This window comes from Aquarana catesbeiana, linkage group LG13 (genome assembly GCF_042186555.1).
Source record: "Aquarana catesbeiana isolate 2022-GZ linkage group LG13, ASM4218655v1, whole genome shotgun sequence".
In the NCBI taxonomy this organism is placed as follows: Eukaryota; Metazoa; Chordata; class Amphibia; order Anura; family Ranidae; genus Aquarana; species Aquarana catesbeiana.
Genome location: NC_133336.1, coordinates 77,085,051 through 77,107,724, shown reverse-complemented (window position 1 = coordinate 77,107,724; position 22,674 = coordinate 77,085,051). Strand labels below are relative to the sequence as shown.

Here is a 22,674-nt window from a genome sequence, read left to right as displayed (position 1 = left end):
ACAATTCCATAGCTCAACTCACCAACCAGTCTGCTGACCAACCAAATTTACCTGTCTAACCGTATGTTAAAAACAGGGGTTTAGTTAGCACACATTTGCAAACGCATGTGAAAGCTGCAAGGCCTCGTCAAGGCACCCTGTATTACTTGCAGTCCTAACACTAAATTTATAAGTGTCTCCACAGTGGAAGCACATGCATTGAATGGATAGGTGTGAGACAGGTGAGCCAGGAGGCCGCCCTAGCCCCCTTAAAGGGACAGGACACACACTGGACACCCAGCAATAGCAGCAGAGGCATCCAGTGTGTCCCCGACCCAAATATACAAACGGTAACAAGACACTGGTCACCGCCCACACCCATAACTGGCCTTCACAGTAAGGAGCACATGGAGGGCATATACATACAAGAAAAAGACAATTCCATAGCTCAACTCACCAACCAGTCTGCTGACCAACCAAATTTACCTGTCTAACCGTATGTTAAAAACAGGGGTTTAGTTAGCACACATTTGCAAACGCATGTGAAAGCTGCAAGGCCTCGTCAAGGCACCCTGTATTACTTGCAGTCCTAACACTAAATTTATAAGTGTCTCCACAGTGGAAGCACATGCATTGAATGGATAGGTGTGAGACAGGTGAGCCAGGAGGCCGCCCTAGCCCCCTTAAAGGGACAGGACACACACTGGACACCCAGCAATAGCAGCAGAGGCATCCAGTGTGTCCCCGACCCAAATATACAAACGGTAACAAGACACTGGTCACCGCCCACACCCATAACTGGCCTTCACAGTAAGGAGCACATGAAGGGCATATACATACAAGAAAAAGACAATTCCATAGCTCAACTCACCAACCAGTCTGCTGACCAACCAAATTTACCTGTCTAACCGTATGTTAAAAACAGGGGTTTAGTTAGCACACATTTGCAAACGCATGTGAAAGCTGCAAGGCCTCGTCAAGGCACCCTGTATTACTTGCAGTCCTAACACTAAATTCATAAGTGTCTCCACAGTGGAAGCACATGCATTGAATGGATAGGTGTGAGACAGGTGAGCCAGGAGGCCGCCCTAGCCCCCTTAAAGGGACAGGACACACACTGGACACCCAGCAATAGCAGCAGAGGCATCCAGTGTGTCCCCGACCCAAATATACAAACGGTAACAAGACACTGGTCACATGTCTCCAGACCTTAACCCTATTGAGCATCTCTGGGGTATCCTCAATATATATATATATATATATATATATATATATATTATGTGTATACTCTGCATCCAGTGTAACCTATATATACAGTCTCGTATAAAGTCTCGTGTATATATATATATACAGGTATATACTTTGCATCCAGTGTAGCCTATACCTACAGTGCATTCTGTGGTGTACTGTTCCTAATACACTTCAGGTGGTGTACACAGTATCTAATACAGAATGTACAGTGTCTACTACACTTCTGGTGGTGTACACAGTATAAAATACAGTGCAGCCGTTGTACAGTTTCTAATACAGTGCAGGCGGTGTACACAGTATCTAATACAGTGTGTACAGTTGCTAATACACTTCTGGTGGTGTACACAATGCACAATACAGTGCAGCCGTAGTACAGTTGCTAATACAGTGCAGACGGTGTACACGGTATATAATACAGTGTGTACAGTTTCTACTACACTTCTGGTGGTGTACACAGTATCTAATATAGTGTGTAAAGTGTCTACTACACTTCTGGTTGTGTACACAGTATAAAATACAGTGCAGCCGTTGTACAGTTTCTAATACAGTGCAGGTGGTGTGCACAGTATCTAATACAGTGTGTACAGTTTCTACTACACTTCTGGTTGTGTACACATTACACAATACAGTGCAGCCGTAGTACAGTTGCTAATACAGACAGTGTACACAGTATCTAATACAGTGTAGTGTGGTGTTGCAAAACAAAATATACATCATGTCTGGAAAGCCACCAAGGAGAGGCAGACGCTCACAGGCTACTAAAAGAGGGCAAGCAGCCTCTGTGTCTACAGTCAACAGTGCTGGTCGTGGACATGGTGCATCCTCAACAGGTGGCCGTGGGGAACGCTTGTCCTTTTTTCTGCTGCTGGCCGTGTTATTGAGCCAGAACATGCAGAAGAGTTGGTGGAGTGGATAACAAAGTCGTCCTCATCCTCCTCATCCTCTGTCACCCAGGCTTAGAGTAATTTTCCTTCCAACGCAGCTGCCAAAGCGGCCTATTCCACCGGCTCCTTGTCCACAATCACTCCTTCCGTAGCCCCACCATCATGCATGGAGGAGTCCCCAGAATTATTCGACCACAGTGTTGGGTACATGCTGATGGAGGATGCTCAGCGATTTGAAGGCTCCGATTTTGGTTTCCAGGTTGAGGAAGGGAGTAACATGAGCCTAGAGAGAGGGGGTGCCCAAGAAAGACAAGAAACTGGCAGTCATGTTCCCCCAGCTGCAGCATACTGCCAAGTTTGCTCCAGTGACGAGGAGGGAGGGGATAATGATGTCACTGACTGTACTTGTGTGCCTTAGAGAAGAGAGGAGGAGGAGGAGGCACAACTCCAATGAGGCAGGATGTCCTCTAGGGGGCAGCTTAAGGGCAGGTACTAGCCATCCACATGCTCAGCATCTAAATGCTAGCTTGGCCAAATTGCTAGCACTGCAACTGCTGCCTTTTCAGCTGGTGGACTCTTAGAGAAGAGAGGAGGAGGAGGAGGCACAACTCCAACGAGGCAGGATGTCCTCTAGGGGTCAGCTTAAGGGCAGGTACTAGCCATCCACATGCTCAGCATCTAAATGCTAGCTTGGCCAAATTGCTAGCACTGCAACTGCTGCCTTTTCAGCTGGTAGACTCTGCACCCTTTCGTGAATTTGTGGAATGTGCTGCTATTTCTTTTGACGGAAGGCCATTCCGGCTCCCTACCTGCATGTGGAAGGCAATGTTTTGGCCTAGTTGGACAGGGCAGTCAGCATTAAGGTGCATGTTACCGCTGACTCATGGTCCAGCATGCATGCTCAGGGACGTTACCTTTCCTTCATGTCACACTGGGTAACTCTGCTTGCATCTGGGAAGGATACAGGACAGGGTTCAGTGTTGTTGGAGCTTGTTCTGCCACCACGCCTCCAAAATGCTAGTGGTGATTCTGCCACAGCTCTCTTCTCCACCCCCTCCTCTTCTTCCTCTATGGCCTCTTCTGCAGATTTGTCCTCTGAACCAGCAGTGCTCCGTAAGTGTCCAAGGGGCTACGCAAGCATTCAGGCTAAAAGATGCCATGCGGTGCTTGAGTTGGTCTGCCTAGAAGACAGGAGCCATGCTGGGGCAGAGATTCTGTCAGCTCTGCAGGGGCAGGCTCAGAGGTGGTTGACGCCATGCCAACTTCAGCCAGGAATGGTTGTATGCAACAATGGCACCAACCTTCTCTCCACCCTCTGACAGGGACACTTGACCCATGTTACATGTTTGGCAAACATCCTGATAGTGGTAGTGCAGCAGTTCTTGAGCAGGTACCCAGGCTTACAGGATCTCCTGAGGCAGGCCAGAAAAGTCTGTGGTCATTTCCACTGGTCATACAATGCCAGTGCTCGGCTGGCTGACATTCAAAGGGAATGCAACCTGCCCATATCCTCCTTTGTGATATGCCCACCAGGTGGAACTCAATGTTGGCAACCGGTAATATCATTAGGTTTTCCTGTCTCACCTGGAGCAGCAAGTTCTTTTGTTTGGATATTCAACACTGGCAATGCTGCAGCGGCTGCACACACAGCAGAGGGCCATCGATGAATACCTGTGCGAGTATGGAATCAGGACAGGGTCAGGGGAGCTTGGCTTCTTTTTTTGGCACGCCAGTGACTACTGATCAAGCATGCATGCACTGTCCTGTTACCATTTGAGGAGGTCACAAGGATGGGGAGCAGCGACAATGCATGCATCAGTGACACTGTCCCTCTAGTCTTCTTGTTGGAGCACACGCTTCATGGAATCATAGACAGGGCACTTGAGGCAGAACAGTGGGAGGAAGAGGAGGACTTCCTTACCTCTCAAGGCCCCCTTTATCCAGATAGCATGCCTGCCAAACACACAGGAAGAAGAGGAGGAGGATTGTGTCAGCATGGATGTAGAGGATAACACTCAGCAGCTGTCTTCAAGGGATGGTTTTCAGTCCCCAGAAACCCAAAGAGGTGTAAGTGGCTGGGATGAATTAGTTACAGATCACGTGCTTAAAAAAAAAACCCTCATTGGAATCCATACGTCCGGTGCCCCGCATGTAGATTAGGGGGCCAGTAGCATGGATGGGGGACGGGCGATCACAGGACAAGTCAAGTACAGCCTGGCTGGCAACCATGGCTTCCTCCACAGATATAGTATAGTGTGCATGGCCACCCTAGGACAGTAAATGTGTTATTTGCAGGATTACCAGGTGAAACTAAATCCAAAAAGCCTTAAGAAAAGTAAACAGATTTAGCCACCAAATCTAAGGACTTGTAAGCTTTAGTATATTAAAATGTTGTTTTTTGGGTAATTACATTTTCAGGACCATGTGTGTACATATATAAAGATTGAATCAATCCTAAATTGTTATCCTCTATCTCTCATTCAGCTGGAATCGTCTTGAAGTGCTGAAAGAAGAAAAAGGGGCTGAGCTGATAGGACTGGCCGATGTAAAGACTTTTATGCAGAACTGTCAGAATATAGAAGCTCTTTTACAGGAAAAACTGAAGGAATTGGAGAATTCAGAGCCATTCGGGAATGTAGACTCAGAAGAACGTCAGCTAAAAGCCCATGAGAGAGACATAGAAGCACTAGAAAGAAAAATTGCCTATCTAAAGAGCATGGAAGAGTCGTAAGTAGTGGCCACTGTGTGGAATAAAAATCAAAGAAGGCTAAAAAAAGTGGGCATTATAGATGAAGTTAGGTGCCAAAACCTAAATGCTGTATTTTAGAAAGACTCTGTCAGGAATCTGCAACAGAGATAACCAGATCTGCGTGGCTACACTTAGAAACTAAGACCAGACTATAAATGCTTTAAGTGAGATTTATTTACAGTGCAACAAAATCCATCCAAACACCAGCACACAGGGAACATAAAAATACAAGTGAACCAAAAACACATTGACAGAATAACAATGGGGAACACCAAAAAGCAGGGAAAAACTGGAGGTGCAGGGAGTAGACAGGAAGGGGGAAGCAAAACTGGGATCAGGAATAAGGGAGAACAGGTACAAGGCAGCAGGGTACTTGGCAAGGATCAGAATAAATGAAAGCAAGATCTGGTAGCAGGAAAGCAGAGCACCGAGTCAAAAAGGCAGCAAAAGGGGAGGACCTAAATAATCCCAGCAGCCAGCATCAGGTGGAGACTGATTACTCATAACTCTTGGCTGCTTTTAGACACCCACTGGTGGACAATGGAACTACAACCCTCCACCCAGGGAACTACAGTGCCACCAGCAGGCAATCCAGGTCCTGACAGCCTCCATGCCAAAACTCTGGTAAATTTGGCTCTTCAGAGACAATTCTTTGGTAGTTGGCTGCCATTCTTATCAATAATACAGAAACTCTGCAAGTACATTTTCTGATTATGGACCTGGTATTGGAAATTTTCCAAAGGATTGCAAGTGTGGGTCCTGTGCAATATTCCTATACATGACTAAATGAAGTATTGGGCGGCATCTGGGTTATCTGTGTTGTTCTGGTGTGCTCACTGTAATGCCGTGTACACACGATCTGAATTTCGGCCCGCAAAAGACAGATGAGAGTTTTTCGTCGGAAAATGCAACCGTGTGTATGCTCCATTGGTCTTTTGCTGGCGGAATTCCAGCCAGCAAAAGATTGAGAGCATGCTCTCAATTTTTTGGTCAGGAAAAGTTCCTATCCGAAAATGCGATCGTCTGTGGCAATTCCGACGCGCAAAATCCATACGCATGCTCGTAAACAATTTGACGCATGCTCGGAAGCATTGAACTTCATTTTCTCGGCTCGTCATAGTGTTGTACATCACCGCGTTCTTGACGGTCGTAATTTCAGTGAACTTTTGCGTGACTGTGTGTATGCAAGGCAAACTTGAGCGGAATCTCATCGGAAAAGCCGTCATATCTTTTTCCGACGAGAAGTCCGATCGCTTGTACGTGGCATAATATTAAGGGGATCTCAAAAGTTTTCTATTTTTGGTCTCCTCTTGAAAGCTTTGACTGTTTAAAGGTGAAGATAGCAATTTCTACTTGATTCACTCAGCTTAACCAAGACTCTCCTTTTTTGTTTGTGTTTCATACAATATACATTACAAAGGCGTGGTAGCCTCAGGCTAGCACGTTATGGTGAGGTCTGCTGTATCCCCTTTTTTTTTCTGGAGCTGTCTCAACAGCAGTCAGGTTCAGTCCCATGACTATAGATGACTATGCAGATGGGTCCCTGGTGGATAACTTTTTGTAGAAAACTTTGTACTATAGTATGGTGGTAGTAGCACTTCTGTACTGTTTTAAAGCAAGAATCTAGGTATGTTTATTTTTGCATAGTTAAGTTAGTCCAGCTTAGACTGATGTAAGTATGCTTAAGCCATACCTGGCTGATCCCTGTGGGAGCTAAGAATCCCTGTAGTAGCCAGTGCTACTGCAGTGATTCTCACTTTCTTCTGCTTGCCTTACTGCATACTGCATGCAGCAGTTGTTTTCTTGGCACAGATGCCATTCAGAGAACGTCTTGCATTTTTCTTAATCAATGCAAAGTGTTCTCTGATTGGACAAAGTGCAGAGAACCTCTCATTCAATCATTTGCATTAATTGAAAAAAAGGCAAGACATCGCTGAAAGGTGCCCATGCCAAATAAGTGACCCTCTGTGTTCACTATGCAGCAAGGCAGCCGCTTGGCACAAGGTTCGAAAGACAGCAAGGATAACTGTAGTAGAAATGGCTACTAAAGTGATTTTCCACTTCCCCAGGGATCAGTAAGGTATGGCATATGCATACTTACATTAGTCCACGCTAGACCAATGTATATATGTAAAAAAAAAAACATACCTGGAATTCATCTTTTAAGCTACAGTACATGGTTTAAACTGTAATGCCTGTTTATATTCTGATTGCATTAATGTTTGATAAAATGCAGAGATTTGGCATATTTTTACAGAAGATTACCCGGCCACATCATTAAATGTATTCTACCACTTTAAAGTTCTAATTTGGTACTCATGCTTTGTATTCCTTTTTACCTTCAGAATGAGAGATACAAACCCACAGGAGAGTTTAGCCATCAGAAAGCAGATTGAACAAATGGAAAAGCTTCTTGCAAAACTTAAAGGTGAAGCTCAGGAGAAAAGGAATCAAGTGCAAAAGGCAAAAGACAAGAAGATCTTCCTACAGGACAGTCACAGACAGATGCTGTGGGTTCAGGATATGAAAGAGAAGCTAAAGAGCAAGGAGATGGGCATTGATGTAGCATCTGCAGAGCAGCTACTCCGAGACCATCAATACCTTCTCAGAGAAATTCAAGGCCAGAAGGACAGGTGGGGAATGTATATTTAATTATTCCTTTTTTTCTTTTCTTTTCTTTTCTTTTTATACAAAGAATGCACTATTCCAACAGTGTGGAACAAATGGATTTCAAAATGTCACAATAATAGACACAGGACAAAACCATATACATTGAAAACCTGTCAGTTTGGGAGTTTTTTTTTTTTTTTTTTTTTTTTAATAGTACTCTAAGGTGCGCTTCTGGATTAGGTTTGTGATGAATGTTTGCAGAATGCTAGAACGCAGGATTTGTTTGCCCAAGTGCCAAAAGTTAATCCTCCATAGTTCATTGCATGAACTGTGGTCAGGTGGCAGAGTATGGCTAATAATGGGGCTTGAAAAATGTGCCTGCCCCCTCCTTATGTAAGTCAGCTTCCCCCCATAAGCCTTTTGTCTGTGTGTGTTTGAGTAGTGAGGGACAGCTGACAGTGATTTCGTTTAGAGATAGTTGTGTTGGTGCTACTGTACACAGTAAATAGTGCTGCAGAGCTATACAGTGCTATATACAGTGCTGGGATGGAAGTTTGACAAGGGGTTTGAGAAGTATGGTTTTTGACACATAAATCAGTGAAGAGGGTCAGCACAGAGTCACACTTAAGACCCCTTTCACACTGGGGCACTTTGCAGGCGCTATAACGCTAAAAATAGTGCCTGCAAAGCATCCTGAAAGAGCTGTTGCTGTCTCTCCAATGCAAAACCCCCGAGGGCTTTCACACTGGAATGGTGCGCTGGCAGGACGCTAAAAAAAGTCCTGCTAGCAGCATCTTTGGAGCGGTGAAGGAGAGGTATATACACCGCTCCTTCACCTCTCCTGCCCATTGAAATCAATGGGGCAGCGCGGCTATAGCAATGCTGCAGCAGTGCTTTGCGGTGGTTTTAACCCTTTCTCGGCCGCTAGCGGGGGGGGAAGCGCCCCGCTAGCGGCCGAATAGCGCCGCAAAATTGACGGTAAAGCGCTGCTAAAAATAGCGGCACTTTACCGCTGATGCACCCACCGCCCCAGTGTGAAAGAGACCTTAATAGAGAAAAGCATAGGAATCAGCTGCACTCAGTCTACTAACCTCACCCTGCCATCTCCAGGTACATCCCTGACCAGGCAGGGGTCTCTTCCCCAGCTGTGGGAGAATCAAGTTGCCCCTATGTCCAGGGTCTCAATAATAGCTTTGCAAAATTTCTGGCTTTAAAGCTGCTCCTCTTCCAGCTAATAGAATCTTTCCCTTTCTGCAATGCCAGACTGGTTTGCCATGTTGTTTTGCAGCTGGCATGTATGGAGGACAGGAGCCCCACTAGGGCTGAGATTCTGTTCTGTCAGCTGTTCAGTGGCAGGCTGAGAGGTGGCTGACTCTATGCCATCTTGTGTCAGATAGGGTTGTGTGTCACAATGGCACCAAACTGCTTCCTTCCCCTTCGGCAGAAAAAGGAAAAAGTTTACATACAGGCTTTGCCTGGCTCATGGTCTCTACCTGGTGGTGCCCCAGTTCCTAATTGGGTTCCCTGCTTTCCAGGATGTCCTGCGGCAGGTCAAAAGCACATGCGCCCACTTTAGGTGGTCCTATCCAGCCACTGTTTGGTGCTCCTGCTAGAGCATGCACTGCATGGTGTAATAGACTGAGCATTGGAGGCATAGTAGCAGAAGAAAGAGTAGCACTTCAGGGCCTGCTTTATCTTGACTTCTTCCTTGTGAGGCAGCACCAATCACTGGAGGAGCACAAGCAGGAGGAGAGTGGAGGTTCTGACATTTAGTAGAAGGACATGGGTAGGTTTTTAGGAGTGTGTTTCACACTTTTCAAACACAAGAAGTGGGATGGTTGAGCACACTATTGCCCTTAGTAAGATTGATGATTTGGGTTCTTCTGCCACTGGAAATTTGTGGGGGTTGGGCTCATTCATCCTGCTGTACCCATGCAAGGACCTCAGGATTCAGGCCACCAAAGAGAAGGACCATTGCTTTCTGGCCAACCTTTTGGATTCGTGGTATACGGTTAAAATGCCAAAGCTCTTGCTGCTATCACAGTGGAAGCAACAAATGTTTCATCTCCTAGAAGCGCTCCAGAAAAATCTCTTAACAGCTTTCCCTATGAGTGATAGGATCCCCTTTTATAGCCAATGTGCCTTGAATACTTATGGTGGTGAAAGAAGGAGCAGCGGTGATATAGATTACCTCTATAGGGTTACGATGGGAAGGCGCCACCGACACCCAAAGACCAATTTTTCTGCACCTGTTTGACAGGTGCATATCATTGCAATTTTTTACAGCAGGGCCAATTCTTGCTTTCATCAAGATTACCTCTATAGGGTTATGGTGGGAAGGCGCCACCGACACCCAAAGACCAATTTTTCTGCACCTGTTTGACAGGTGCATATCATTGCAATTTTTTACAGCAAGGTCAATTCTTGCTTTCATCAAGATTACCTCTATAGGGTTATGGTGCTGCAGCTTGCAGGGAAAATGTCAATTTTTTGGCTTTATAAATGCAATTATTGCTGCAGCAGATTCTAGACATGGTACAGATCTGCCACTTTACAGGTAGACTAAGGGGACCCCCCTAGGCACTATATTGGAAGGAATTTTTCATTTTTATGGTTTCACTTTAAAAATCAAAAAATCACTTCTCATTTAAAAATTACATTTTTCACAAACTTTATTTTTAATGATACATGTCTCCCAGGGCAGGACCCGGACCCCTATAACCATTGTATGCCCAATTACTTGCATATAAGCCTTCAAAATGGGCACTTTTGATTTTTGACGTTCGGGTCCCATTGACTTTAATGGGGTTCGTTATTCAGGTTGGAACTTTCGCGGCGTTCGAAAGTTCTGGTGGGAATCGAACAGGGGTCTTTTTGGCCCATCCCTACTCACTACCATTGAAAAGCTGTCTATGTAGTGTGGACATTTTTATTCTGTATCATATATACACTTATTATGCATCCTACTCCAACTAATTCAATGCCTTTCATCAGTCACTCCTGGAATGTGGCCTTCGAAAAAGACTTATGAGCAGAGTCTAACATTACTGCTTTTGTATTTCTGGCATAATCCACTGCCATTTTTATTTCTGGATGAAAAATGCCACATATCTCCCTCTTCAAATTCAGCCTACTAAAAGGCTTACATGATATGCAGGGTATTTGTAATAATTTTATTTTGTGTCTCTGACATAATTTACTGTAATTTTAAATTTCTGGATCAAAGATACAGTACCTCCTCTCTCTATCTTCAAATATGATCAACTAAAAAGGTTGACATGATGTGCCGTGTCTCTCTGTAATATTTCCGCTTTATGTCCCTGACATAATCCACTGCAATTTTATTTCTGGATAAAAAAATGCATTCTCTCCCACTTTAAATGCGGCCTAGTAAGAATGCTTACATGGAATGCAGCATGTCTTTGTGATATTTCTGCTTTGGAATAAAAATTAACCCGATCTAATCAAACCCATCTCTTTTTATTGTCACATAGAATTATTGAACTGCAGCAGATGGGCCAAGCTGTACTTCAGTCCAGTGGGAGCCCAGAAGTACGGGATTCCTTGGTAAACCTCATTCAGGAGTACAATACCCTAAGTGATCTATGGGTGGAGCGGAAAACCAAACTTGATCAGGGACTGGAGTTGCAGCAGTTTTTGAAAGAAGCTGATAGTGTTAATGCAACACTTTCCAGCCATGAAGCATTCCTACGGGTGGACGACCTTGGGGTAAGATGCCATATTTTGAACTACTTCCCCATGCATTTATAAGATGTCCCATTAGTTATTATAAAAGAAGTGATGGTCATTGGCTGCTGATAAGAATTAAATAATGGTAGCTGCCAGAATATGAGAAATTGCTTGCTGTCAATTTTCTACATAACACAAGGCTACCATTTTAAGAGGATTTCTTTTTTTCTGTTTCAATATGTTTTTTAAATTGTAACAAACATAACAAAGAAATGACCATGCTGGAGTATGTAAAAAAAATAGTAGACCTACAACGCAGGTGGTACATATTAATGGTCATATAATATAAAACAATAGTCAAAAATTTAAACCAAAAACATTAAAGTCATACGCTAGAAGTCAGAAAATTATGACTGAGCAAGGAATACATCCATAGAAGCATACAACAAACCCATGTAAGGGGTCCATAACGATTATTTACTCACGGAATCTCCACATCCCACCGGCCAACCAATGCAGGTATCAGGAACACAAAGAGTACAGTATACCAGCAAGGAAAAGAGAAAGACAGAAAATAGATTTGGAGCCCGTCTGAAGGCTTGTTCCGCCCGTCACCATGACTCATTCACCAGGGAGATGGTGATATCAGGTCCAAGGATCCCAAACCCGTTCAGGGATTTAGGTTTTTAAGGTCATTATTCACCCTAATCAGTAGCTAGACCCCAGAGCATCAAGGATATTAGCTACAAAGGGACCTGCCTGTTTCCAGCTTTCCGAAAATTAGGACAGCAGAATTATAAAACTGTATTTGCGGTTTTGACTGTGCAAGAAAATATATGTTTTTATAACTTTAGTAATTTAGAAATGTTGCGCCATGCTGTAATATTCAAGTCAAAATACGAGTTTATTTCATTCATAGTTGTTTGCAAAGCCAAAGTGTTTTAGGGGCTTTAGCTTCATCAGGGCTCGGAAAAGCAAAATAATAACACAATGTATGTGGATGCAATAATCAATTTATAGTTGGTTTCAAATCAATTGGAATTGATATGAAATATCACAGCAATCCATTAGTAACTTTAGAAGACCTCATAGTGCCATAACAGAGGATTGCGGTCACAAGGAGTTGCAAAGTTATCAGGCTGGAACTCAATCTGCAGATAACAATAACAGGTGTGATTCATGCTGTATTCTGTAACAAAATTGTTTATGACATATGTAATGTAAAGCAATAGTTTGGCTCTTTTGCTTGATAGCAATGTTGTATAAGATGGGATTGCCCATTGCACACCATTGTTTTCTCTTTCTTTGGATGCTTTCACTGTGTTTATGCTGTGGTTATATTTTCTTGCCTTCTATATTATCCCATTATTTATTATCAGGATAATAATGGTCTAGGATAAGTGGTTGTTATGTGATATGTTTGTAAAAAAGAAGAAAATCATCGATAATCATAAATCACAATTTACATATGTTCTATTTTATCTACAATGTGTTTGACCGATTTATTGCTGCTACTTTTTAGGATCAGCTGGATACAGTACAGAGCCTTCTGAACAGGCACAAGCAGTTTGAAAAAGTCCTGGATGTCCTAAAAAACAGAGTGGATAGTCTTAGAACAAATGGAGAAACCCTGGTGAAGAATGATCATTTCGCCAGTGATTTGTAAGACTTTGTTCTTGATATGGTTAAGGCTGAACTCCAGACAGATATAAAACATTTATATTTTAATGTAACTAGTGAAAATATCAGAATTTAAAATCTCATGTACAACACAGCTCAGACATAGAGGGTGGGGCAGCACTCTAAGCCAATCAGACTCTGCCAAACGCACATGTTCTGACAAAGAAAAGAATGACGTCATCAATCTGCTCCTGCTCCCTCTTTGTTCAGTCATAAGCTAGGGGTGGGGAAATGACCTAGTTGTGTTCTCCTACTGAATGGGCTACCAGATGGGCCTGGAGAAACTTAGGGTGGGATGAACAAAAATACAAATCCTTTGGCAAGTAAAACAGATCTCATAAAGGTATTTCATCTGTCTGTTTAGCTGTTTGCCTAGAGTTTAACTTTCAAGCGACATTAAAGCTTCCTTTTTTTTTGTTTTTATTAAAATAACAAACATGGTATACTTATGTAGCGCTGGTAGATTTTCAATCTACTGCTTATAGGTAAATCTAGTGGGTTATCTGTTTATACATAGTCAGATTTGCCTCTGTTCCAGCTTGGCTGAGTTGCATGTAGTTTCACACTGTGCCTGTGGGTGTCATTGTCACCATGGGTCGGTGTTGGAAAGGCAACACATTAAAGCGTATGAGTGCTCCTCTGTCCCGAAGATAACTTGATGGAGGTGGTCCTCCGAATTGCATTCTGGGAGAGGGTATTTATGGGACAGACGCCATGTTTTAGGGTTCGTTTTCGTTCTGCCTGCTGGCCCTGCTGGCCGACAGGTATGTGCTAGGAGTACTACCTCGTGGTCCTCCGACCGGGAGGCCCACGTTGGTGCAGCGTGTGGGTGGGCCCAGAAGCCTGTCTGGGGCCTACCACAGTGGCAAGGGAATGGCCCTGGGCTGTCTGTCCCACGGGAAGAAGCTGGACAACTGAGAAGATCCCAGGGGAGGACCCGTCATGTAAGGATCATGCAGAGTGCTGGTCTGGAGAGGGGCCTGGTGACTCAGTTGGAGGACGTATCCTAAAGTAATCCTACCGCATAGTACTGCCGGGTAGGCTTAAAGGTTCTAGTGCTGTGTTTGCTATTCATCGTAAACCATTACATCCTGTGGCAGAGGATTGTACGGATTTCTATTCCATTCAAGTCTGTGGCAGAGACTTTTGTTTGTGCTGCGTACTGGCTGCTAGGTTAGTGAGAGAAACCTATCCAGGTGGGCAAAGATTCAGCTCCAAAAAGTGAGTACATTCATCTACAAAATTCCAATTCCTAATACTACACTAAGAAAAGGTATTTGAACTTCCCTGCAACTCTTCTTCTACCTCTCTCCTGCTACTTCTTTCAATTACGTTTATTAAAGCATTGGAAAAGATACTCAAGTGTCCCGTGCCTACATTGTCTGGTATTAAACTCAACGGGGCCCTAGACCTGGTTCTGGTGAAATTGAGGTAACGAAGTTGACGGTAACAGCCCGCTTTAAACCAGCAGCTCCACCGAGAGTTATTGCTACACTTACCTACTCTGTTTTGCACAGAGCAGCCCCAATCCTCTACTTCTGGCGTCCCCCGCCGGCACTCCAGGCTCCTCCTTTTTTGGCAAGTGCCCCATGGAAAACCGCTTTCCTTAGGGGCATCTGTGCAGGCTCACTCCCAAGCCACCCTATCTGCATCTATTGACTCGGCCCTGCTCCCACTGGTTCAGCACAGCATTTGATTGACAGCAGCAGGGGAGCCGATGGCTCTGCCCGGGGGGAGGCAGCGGAGGAGAGCTCTCATGCACATCGCTGGATCGGATCGAGCTCAGGTAAGTATAATGGGGGGCCTCCTCTGCTGAGGGGCAAAATAATAAGTATGATTGTCCTTGTGATATTAGCGTGAGCATATCACATGGGTTATCTTAGTGTTTTTATGTTTTGTTTTTGTGAGGACACATTGTGTGGCGGATGCCCACGGTCAGCCTTAACTTGGCCCCTGCGTGGGCTTGTCTTTGTACCACTTTTTGAAAAACTCAATAAACAGAATTAAAAAAAAAAAAGTTTAGGGGTGGGTTGGGGCTGTGGCAGATTTTGCAGCACAGAAGTTTTTTCACCTTTTTGCACAGAATGCATTAAGGTGAAATACCTTAAGGCTTTAGAACCACTTTAATGTCAATTTGGATGTTGTTGACAATTTTAAAACATTACATTTCTTTCTGTGTAGGATAAATCAGAGGATATTAGACACACAGAAGAGGTTTGATCATTTGGATGATAAAAGTGAAGAAAGACAAAAACGCCTGTTGGATTCATTAGGACTTCAGGTTAAGTATCACATTGCATTTCCTGGACACCATTTTATTTATTTTACACAAGAACTTGTATATTCTCTGTACAAACACATACTAATATTTTATAGCAAAGGTTATTTTCCATTAAACAATAGTGGCAGATCAGAATGCAACCATGAAATCTAAGCAGGTGTGCAGCATAAAGTCTAGTGGTTTACCTTTATTTGCAGTTAAAACCATGAGCTGGACTCTGACATTAAGGCCTCATACACCCTGGACGTTTGGTACTTGCACCATCCTGCTTGTCATTTTACTTTTGGATTATATACATAGATAGAGGATTTGAAAGAGAGGACCAACACAGGTTAACTAAACTGCAGGGTGCAAATATAGCCAGACACTGCAGTTTGTGCCTGTTGGGTCAAAACATTTCCACTTGTGTAAGCCAATAGTCTCAATGTTCATTATTGGTCCATGTTCCAAGGAGAGCTCAAGACACACCAGGAATTTATAGAAGGTCCTTTGTTTTGACACCAGTGTGTACAACATAGTAGTGTGTGACAATACCTAATACAGTTGACAATACAAGTCAGTAACGCAAAGGCTAATGTATAAAATGTCTTAGTAACCAATCACTAACCATAATTTACTTATCAGAAATTGACTCTCATTTGCTATGGTTTACTACTGTTTGTACAATAATACTGCTTTACCAAGTAAGCCTAGGATAGGTGCAGGTACTCTCCTCACCCAAGTCATCCCTTGTCTCCACCACATCTGAGCACCATCTCTTGTCTCCACCCTTAGCCACCTCCCAGTACCACCCCTTTTAGAGATTATAGAACCATGATATTGTGTACTATATACAACAAATCCCCCCAGCAACTATAGACCCCCCCACCAGCAACAATAGATCCACACCAACAACAATAGACACCTGCAACCAACAACAGATCCGCCTGTAGCCAGCATGAATGGCCCGTTCAGCAGCTAGAAACAATAGACGCCCTCCAACAGTAGATTCCCCAGCAACAATAGACCTCCCTCAGTAACAATAAATCCACCACCAGCAGCAATACCCCCCAGGAACAATAGATTCCCCCAACAGCCAGCAACAATGCACCACCCTAGCAACAATAGATTCCCCCCAGCAACAATAGATCCACCACCAGCAACACCCCCCACACCCCCCACAGAAACAATAGATCCCCCAACAGCAAAGATCAATAGACCCTCTAGTACACCCCAGCACGCCTTGCCAGTACATAAATTAAGGGCTGGAGTTAATGGAATTGTGTACTACCATGTCCCCGCAGAATTGAAGCCCTGATTGTGACTGTTGTGTGGTCTTTAAATTATATAGGTATATTTGGATATCTCTTGTTTAGTGTGGTTAGGCTACTGAAATATGATCTACCTTTGCTGAGCTCTCCTACTGAAAATACTATTTGCCTGGCTATTATGGTGATTCAGTGACTTTTGAATATTTTCAGAGACACTGGCTGGGTGTAAGTTCACAAATCAGTAGCTTTAAGTTTCTAGTGGGTATGCTCATTACAAGTTATTGACTGAGACTGTATTAGGAATAAAGACAATCTGGTAACTAACATTCTTGGTCAGCAATTGCAGCCTCCCCTATTTCTCTTACTGCAGGTTTTCTTTAGGAGTTTCTGTAGACATTTGTTCCTTGACACACATGGGATCTAATTTATCATAACTGAGGTAGACGAGATATATGTAATCATTTTAAAATTAAACCAGGTTTTAGTTTCCATTCTCTAACCTGTTCTGACAAAATTAATATAGAATCAAGTTTCTGTGCGTACTACCTCCACCTTTATTTGCTTTTCGCCCTGCATTTACCCTATCTATAGCGCGGGCAGCCCTTCCCTCCGGGAAATGGGCAGTGGCTTCCCCTGCATCTCCTCCTCGGCATCACGCGACCGTGCGTCTCCTCCCTCCTCCTCCAAGGCCAATAGGATCGCTTCTCCTTTTGACCAATCGGGGAATGGGTCCATCCTTTTTTGAAGCCTATTAGAGCCTCTGGCTCTAATCATGTGCTTCAAAAAAAAAAAACACCTTTGGAATCCATGCGTCCGGTGCACCGCATGTAGATTAGGGGGCCGCGCCCCTTCTTTACGGGCTGCCACTGTTAAGAGCCAAGAGGATGGTGGGCATAGCTGTAAGATGGTCAATGCCAAATCCAGTCAGTTTTGGCTGGAACAGCTGATGCTCACATGTCTATGGTCACCTGCAGGGATGGCCTAGCTGAGAAATCAGACTGGTTAGCCTACACATGAAAACATGAAAGTATTTGTTTATGCCGGAAGCTGGACCTAAAAGACAGCATTTAAATCATGCCTACACTTATTGCCAGCGTGTCTCCTGAATGTGGCTGCATGATAAGAGACCTGAACCAGCAATGACATAAAAAAGGTCTTTATAGTGCAAACATTGATAAGCTGGAAGTAATTTCTAAAAACATGCATGCAGATTGTCCTTTTTATATGTAATCCTCAAACTACGCACTCCTGGGATGCTCAACATTTTAGCAAGCTTTACCTTTTATTTGGTTCCTGGTTTTTAGTACCATATCAGATTGAGGCTATTAGCCTATTATTTATATGTGCAACAGTGAGATTTTGCTAGTACACATGTGCTGCCTTTGGCCAAGTATGTGCCATTGGGCTATGTAAATATACACAAAATTCAGCTTTTGAAATACTTTTGCAGAGCATCGGTATATAGAAGTGGTGAGGCAATGTTAAATTACATTTTGTGTTATATTATTCCTGTGATGTTATCTCTTATCTATGAAAAAGTAATGTCAATACAATAGTGTTACAAGAACAAGCAGATAATGCAAGGTGTGTGTATATATATATATATATATATATATATATATATATATATATATATATACCCTGTTTCCCCTAAAATAAGACCTAGCGTGATTGTCGGTGATGGCTGCAATATAACCCCTACCCCCCAAATAAGCCCTACCCTGTTTCCCCGAAAATAAGCCCTACCCTGAAAGTAAGACCTACAAGGACTTTAACTAGGGCTTATTTGGGGGTAGGGCTTATATTGCAGCCATCACCAACAATCACGCTAGGTCTTATTTTAGGGGAACAGGGTATATATATATATATATATATATATATATATATACATACCTCCTAGTTATTTAAACTGATCCTGTGGTTTCCCTGTGCAGGACCAGGCAACAGGTTCAATTTGATTGTGGCCCTACTAGCAGACTTCCCCCTCTCTGCTCCATACAGCCTGTAGGCATGAAATATACCTGGTACTTTCAGGTATGAGGCAGCATGCCTCCCTTCCTTTGCATGTAACAGTGCTGGTACTTGATGATTGGATGCACAGGCACCTAATGCTGTTGAATGGAAGCAGAGAGAGCGTCCCCAGCCCTGTGTAAGTTTTTCACTTTGCTTCTGGCAGCTGGACAGAGCATCTGCAGAGCAAAAGGCAGATATCCGCTGCTGGTTAGGCCACAATTTAGGTGACACACAAGTCCATGTTAAAATATGAAAAAAAAAAAACTTGGGAAACGTAAGGTCCAGCTCTGGCTATGCCTACTCCTAATTTGGTCATATTGGAAATTACTGCGCCAACTTTGGAAAAGCTCCAATCATGATAATCCTGAATGATAGTGTGAAATGTTATGAGGATCTAATATAACTGATTTGTAGCTTTCATAATAGCTTTGAAACTGCAAACAAACCTGCAGACAGTCAGATTGCCTTTATAAATCAATTTTTTACTCTTTATATAGGAGTTTAATCGAGATGCCACAGAGCTGTTGGTGTGGATGGAGGAGAAGTACAAGATTGCATTAGATGAGTCATATCGGGACCCAAATAATATTCTTCGCAAACTGAAATGGCACGAGGCTGCAGAACGAGAGATGGAGGCCAACCAAGTGCGATTTGAAGATTTAGTGAAGGTCTGGGCTAAAATTAACTTTTTGGTATACAGTATTTTATGTTACTGCACAAGCCTTCTATGGTCTATGCTACAGATTTTAGCTTTGTGACCCAGGCTTTACCTGATCATAGCAGTATAAGCTTTTTCATATCTTTGTTCATGCTTAGTTTTCTAAGAAAAAAGTGAAAAAAGATTTGAATAGAGCAATAAACTTCATTAATACCCAAAGACAATTATAATTTTGAGTAACTGTTCTTAAAGCAAAAGAAAAGGTCACATTTGTTAGCTTACAGAGTTTTCCTGCAGGTCCCAGGCCTGGCTTAGTCTGAGTAGATATAAAGCAATTCAAACAGTAGGGTCTGTTCTGCTCACTGCTAGACCAAAGTTTATTAATACAAATAGATGCACAATGTAGATAGGTATCTTGATAAGGACCCTTGTCTTGATACTATTCTCCATTGTGCATTGGATTTATTTGCATGCAGTTCTTAAAAACAAACTCTTGGCAGCAACATTTTAATAATTTTGATGACACGATCTAGCCATAGGAAGTATGAAATTCAGTCGGTTTAACGGGGACCAGACAAATTTTGATCAGTGCGTGGCTGTCCCTGCTCAACAGAATTCAATCATTTGACCTACTCCTATCGAAGTAACATGCTGGAAAACTTTTGGCAATCAGTGGTTGCAGCTACTAATCAATGTATATTGACAGCGACAAATCCCGCTATCAGAATACAATGTCCTGGCAGGGGGATTCTTCCATCCACCTCGTTTGCATGGCCGTAGGAATCTGGCTAAATGAAAACACTACCCATCTATAGCCAACTTTAGTTTTTGTTTACTTTTTTAAAACTAGATGATAGGGTGGCAATTTACAAAATGCAAAGCTGCAGCAATATCACAGGCTGTGGTTTATAAATGGCTATGCAAAGATGAGACAGAGACATTAAAACCAGTGCTGATGTCTATATTACTTGCAGATCTGGTGTTGGTAGAGGGGTGGAAGTGTACTTGGAGTAATTACGTTGGCACCAATGACAAAGTCAGAGGCAGATGGAGTGTCCTAAAGAACGATTTTAGGGACTTAGGAGCTAAATTGAGGAAAAGGACCTCCAAGGTAGTATTCTCAGGAATACTACCGGTACATCGAGCCACACCAGAAAGGAAGAGGGAGATTAGGGAAGTAAACAAGTGGCTGAAGAGCTGGTGTAGTAAGGAGGGGTTTGGATTCCTGGAGGACTGGGCCGACTTCTCAGTCGGTAACCGGTACTATAGAAGGGACGGACTGCACCTAAATGAGGAGGGTGCAGATCTGCTGGGAAGGAAGATGGCCAAAAAGTTAGAGGGGTTTTTAAACTAGGCGATGGGGGGGAGGGTCCAGAGGCAGAGATAGCCAGCGCGGAAGATATTCCAGAGGGTAGTATTGGGGGCATTAATGGTAGGTTAACCAAAGCACAAAAACACAAGGTGAGTATAGTAGCAAGTCCTAGTTGCAATCTCGAAACACCCAATACGAAGACAATATGCGACCGGTCTAAACTATGTGGCATGTTCACCAATCCCAGGAGCATGGCGGACAAGATGGGTGAACTAGAGATACTGTTGTACGAGGAGGATTTGGATTTTGTGGGAATTTCAGAAACCTGGTTCAACAGCTCTCATGATTGGCTGGCAAACATTCAAGGGTATACCCTATACCGCAAGGATAGAGAGGGTAAAAAAGGGGGAGGGGTATGCCTATATATCAAGAATAATGTACAAGTGAATGTGAGAGATGACATCACTGAGGGAGCTAGAGAGGAGGTGGAATCCTTATGGGTAGAGCTCCAAAGGGATAAAGCTAAGGGGAAAATAATACTGGGAGTATGCTATAGGCCCCCTAACCTGAGGGAGGAAGTGGAGACGGATCTCCTATCACAAATTGGAGTAGCAGCAAGGATGGGAAGTGTTATCATAATGGGGGATTTTAATTATCCAGACATAGACTGGGCGGAGGGAACCGCGCATTCATTTAAGGCTCGCCAGTTCCTTAATGTCTTGCAGGACAATTTTATGGGTCAGATGGTAGATGCTCCAACTAGAAATAAAACATTACTGGATCTACTGATTACCAACAATACAGACCTGATCACGGATGTGGAAATGCGGGGCAATTTAGGTAACAGCGATCACAGGTCAATTAGTTTCAGTATAAATCACACAAATAGGAAACATAAAGGGAATACAAAGACACTGAATTTCAAAAGAGCCAACTTCCCTAAACTACAAACCTTGCTAAAAGGCATAAACTGGGATAAAATATTAGGAACAAAGAATACAGAGGAGAGATGGGTTTGCTTTAAGAGCATATTAAATAAGGGCATTAGCCAATGTATCCCATTGGGTAATAAATTTAAAAGAGCGAACAAAAGTCCTGGATGGCTTAACTCCAATGTAAAAATGCATATAAAAGCAAAGGAGAAGGCCTTCAAAAAATACAAGGTTGAGGGATCATCCTCAGCATTCAGACTTTATAAAGAATGCAACAGGAAATGTAAAGGTGCAATTAGGACAGCTAAGATAGAACATGAAAGACACATAGCGGAGGAGAACAAAAAAAATCCCAAGAAATTCTTTAAGTATGTAAACAGTAAAAAAGGGAGGACAGACCATATTGGCCCCATAAAGAATGAGGAAGGACATCTGGTTACAAAAGATGGGGAGATGGCAAAGGTATTGAATTTATTCTTCTCCTCAGTCTTCACGAGTGAATCGGGGGGTTTCAGTAACCAAAACTGCAGTGTTTATCCTCATGACAAAACACAGGAAGCACCTCCATGGTTAACAGAGGACGGAATTAAAATTAGACTTGAGAAACTTAACATTAATAAATCACCGGGATCAGATGGCTTGCATCCGAGGGTACTTAGGGAACTCAGTCAAGTGATTGCCAGACCGTTGTTCCTAATTTTTACAGATAGTCTACTGACTGGAATGGTACCAGCTGATTGGAGAAAAGCCAATGTAGCACCAATATTTAAAAAGGGCCCAAAATACATCCCTGGGAATTACAGACCAGTTAGCCTAACATCGATAGTATGTAAACTCTTGGAGGGGATGATAAGGGACTATATACAGGATTTTAGTAATACGAACGATATCATTAGCAGTAATCAGCATGGATTCATGAAGAATCGTTCTTGCCAAACCAATCTATTAACCTTCTATGAGGAGGTGAGTTGCCATCTAGATAAAGGAAGGCCCGTAGACGTGGTGTATCTGGATTTTGCAAAAGCATTTGACACAGTTCCCCATAAACGTTTACTGTACAAAATAAGGTCCGTTGGCATGGACCATAGGGTGAGTACATGGATTGAAAACTGGCTACAAGGGCGAGTTCAGAGGGTGGTGATAAATGGGGAGTACTCAGAATGGTCAGGGGTGGGTAGTGGGGTTCCCCAGGGTTCTGTGCTGGAACCAATCCTATTTAATTTGTTCATAAACGATCTGGAGGATGGGATAAACAGTTCAATCTCTGTATTTGCAGACGATACTAAGCTAAACAGGGCAATAACTTCTCCGCAGGACGTGGAAATCTTGCAAAAAGACCTGAACAAATTAATGGGGTGGGCGACTACATGGCAAATGAGGTTCAA

General features: G+C 43.2%; 1 protein-coding gene across 1 annotated transcript in view; it reads left to right on the top strand.

Moving 5' to 3' along the window:
* The window catches only part of SPTBN5 (spectrin beta, non-erythrocytic 5), a 367,667-nt gene that overhangs the window by 73,670 nt on the left and 271,323 nt on the right, over positions 1 to 22,674 (top strand). The window contains exons 16-21 of the mRNA XM_073608935.1: positions 4,599 to 4,841; positions 7,209 to 7,496; positions 10,968 to 11,202; positions 12,686 to 12,825; positions 15,025 to 15,124; positions 18,885 to 19,055. Coding sequence (XP_073465036.1) covers positions 4,599 to 4,841; positions 7,209 to 7,496; positions 10,968 to 11,202; positions 12,686 to 12,825; positions 15,025 to 15,124; positions 18,885 to 19,055 — 1,177 coding nt within the window. The remainder of the gene's footprint in view (positions 1 to 4,598; positions 4,842 to 7,208; positions 7,497 to 10,967; positions 11,203 to 12,685; positions 12,826 to 15,024; positions 15,125 to 18,884; positions 19,056 to 22,674) is intronic.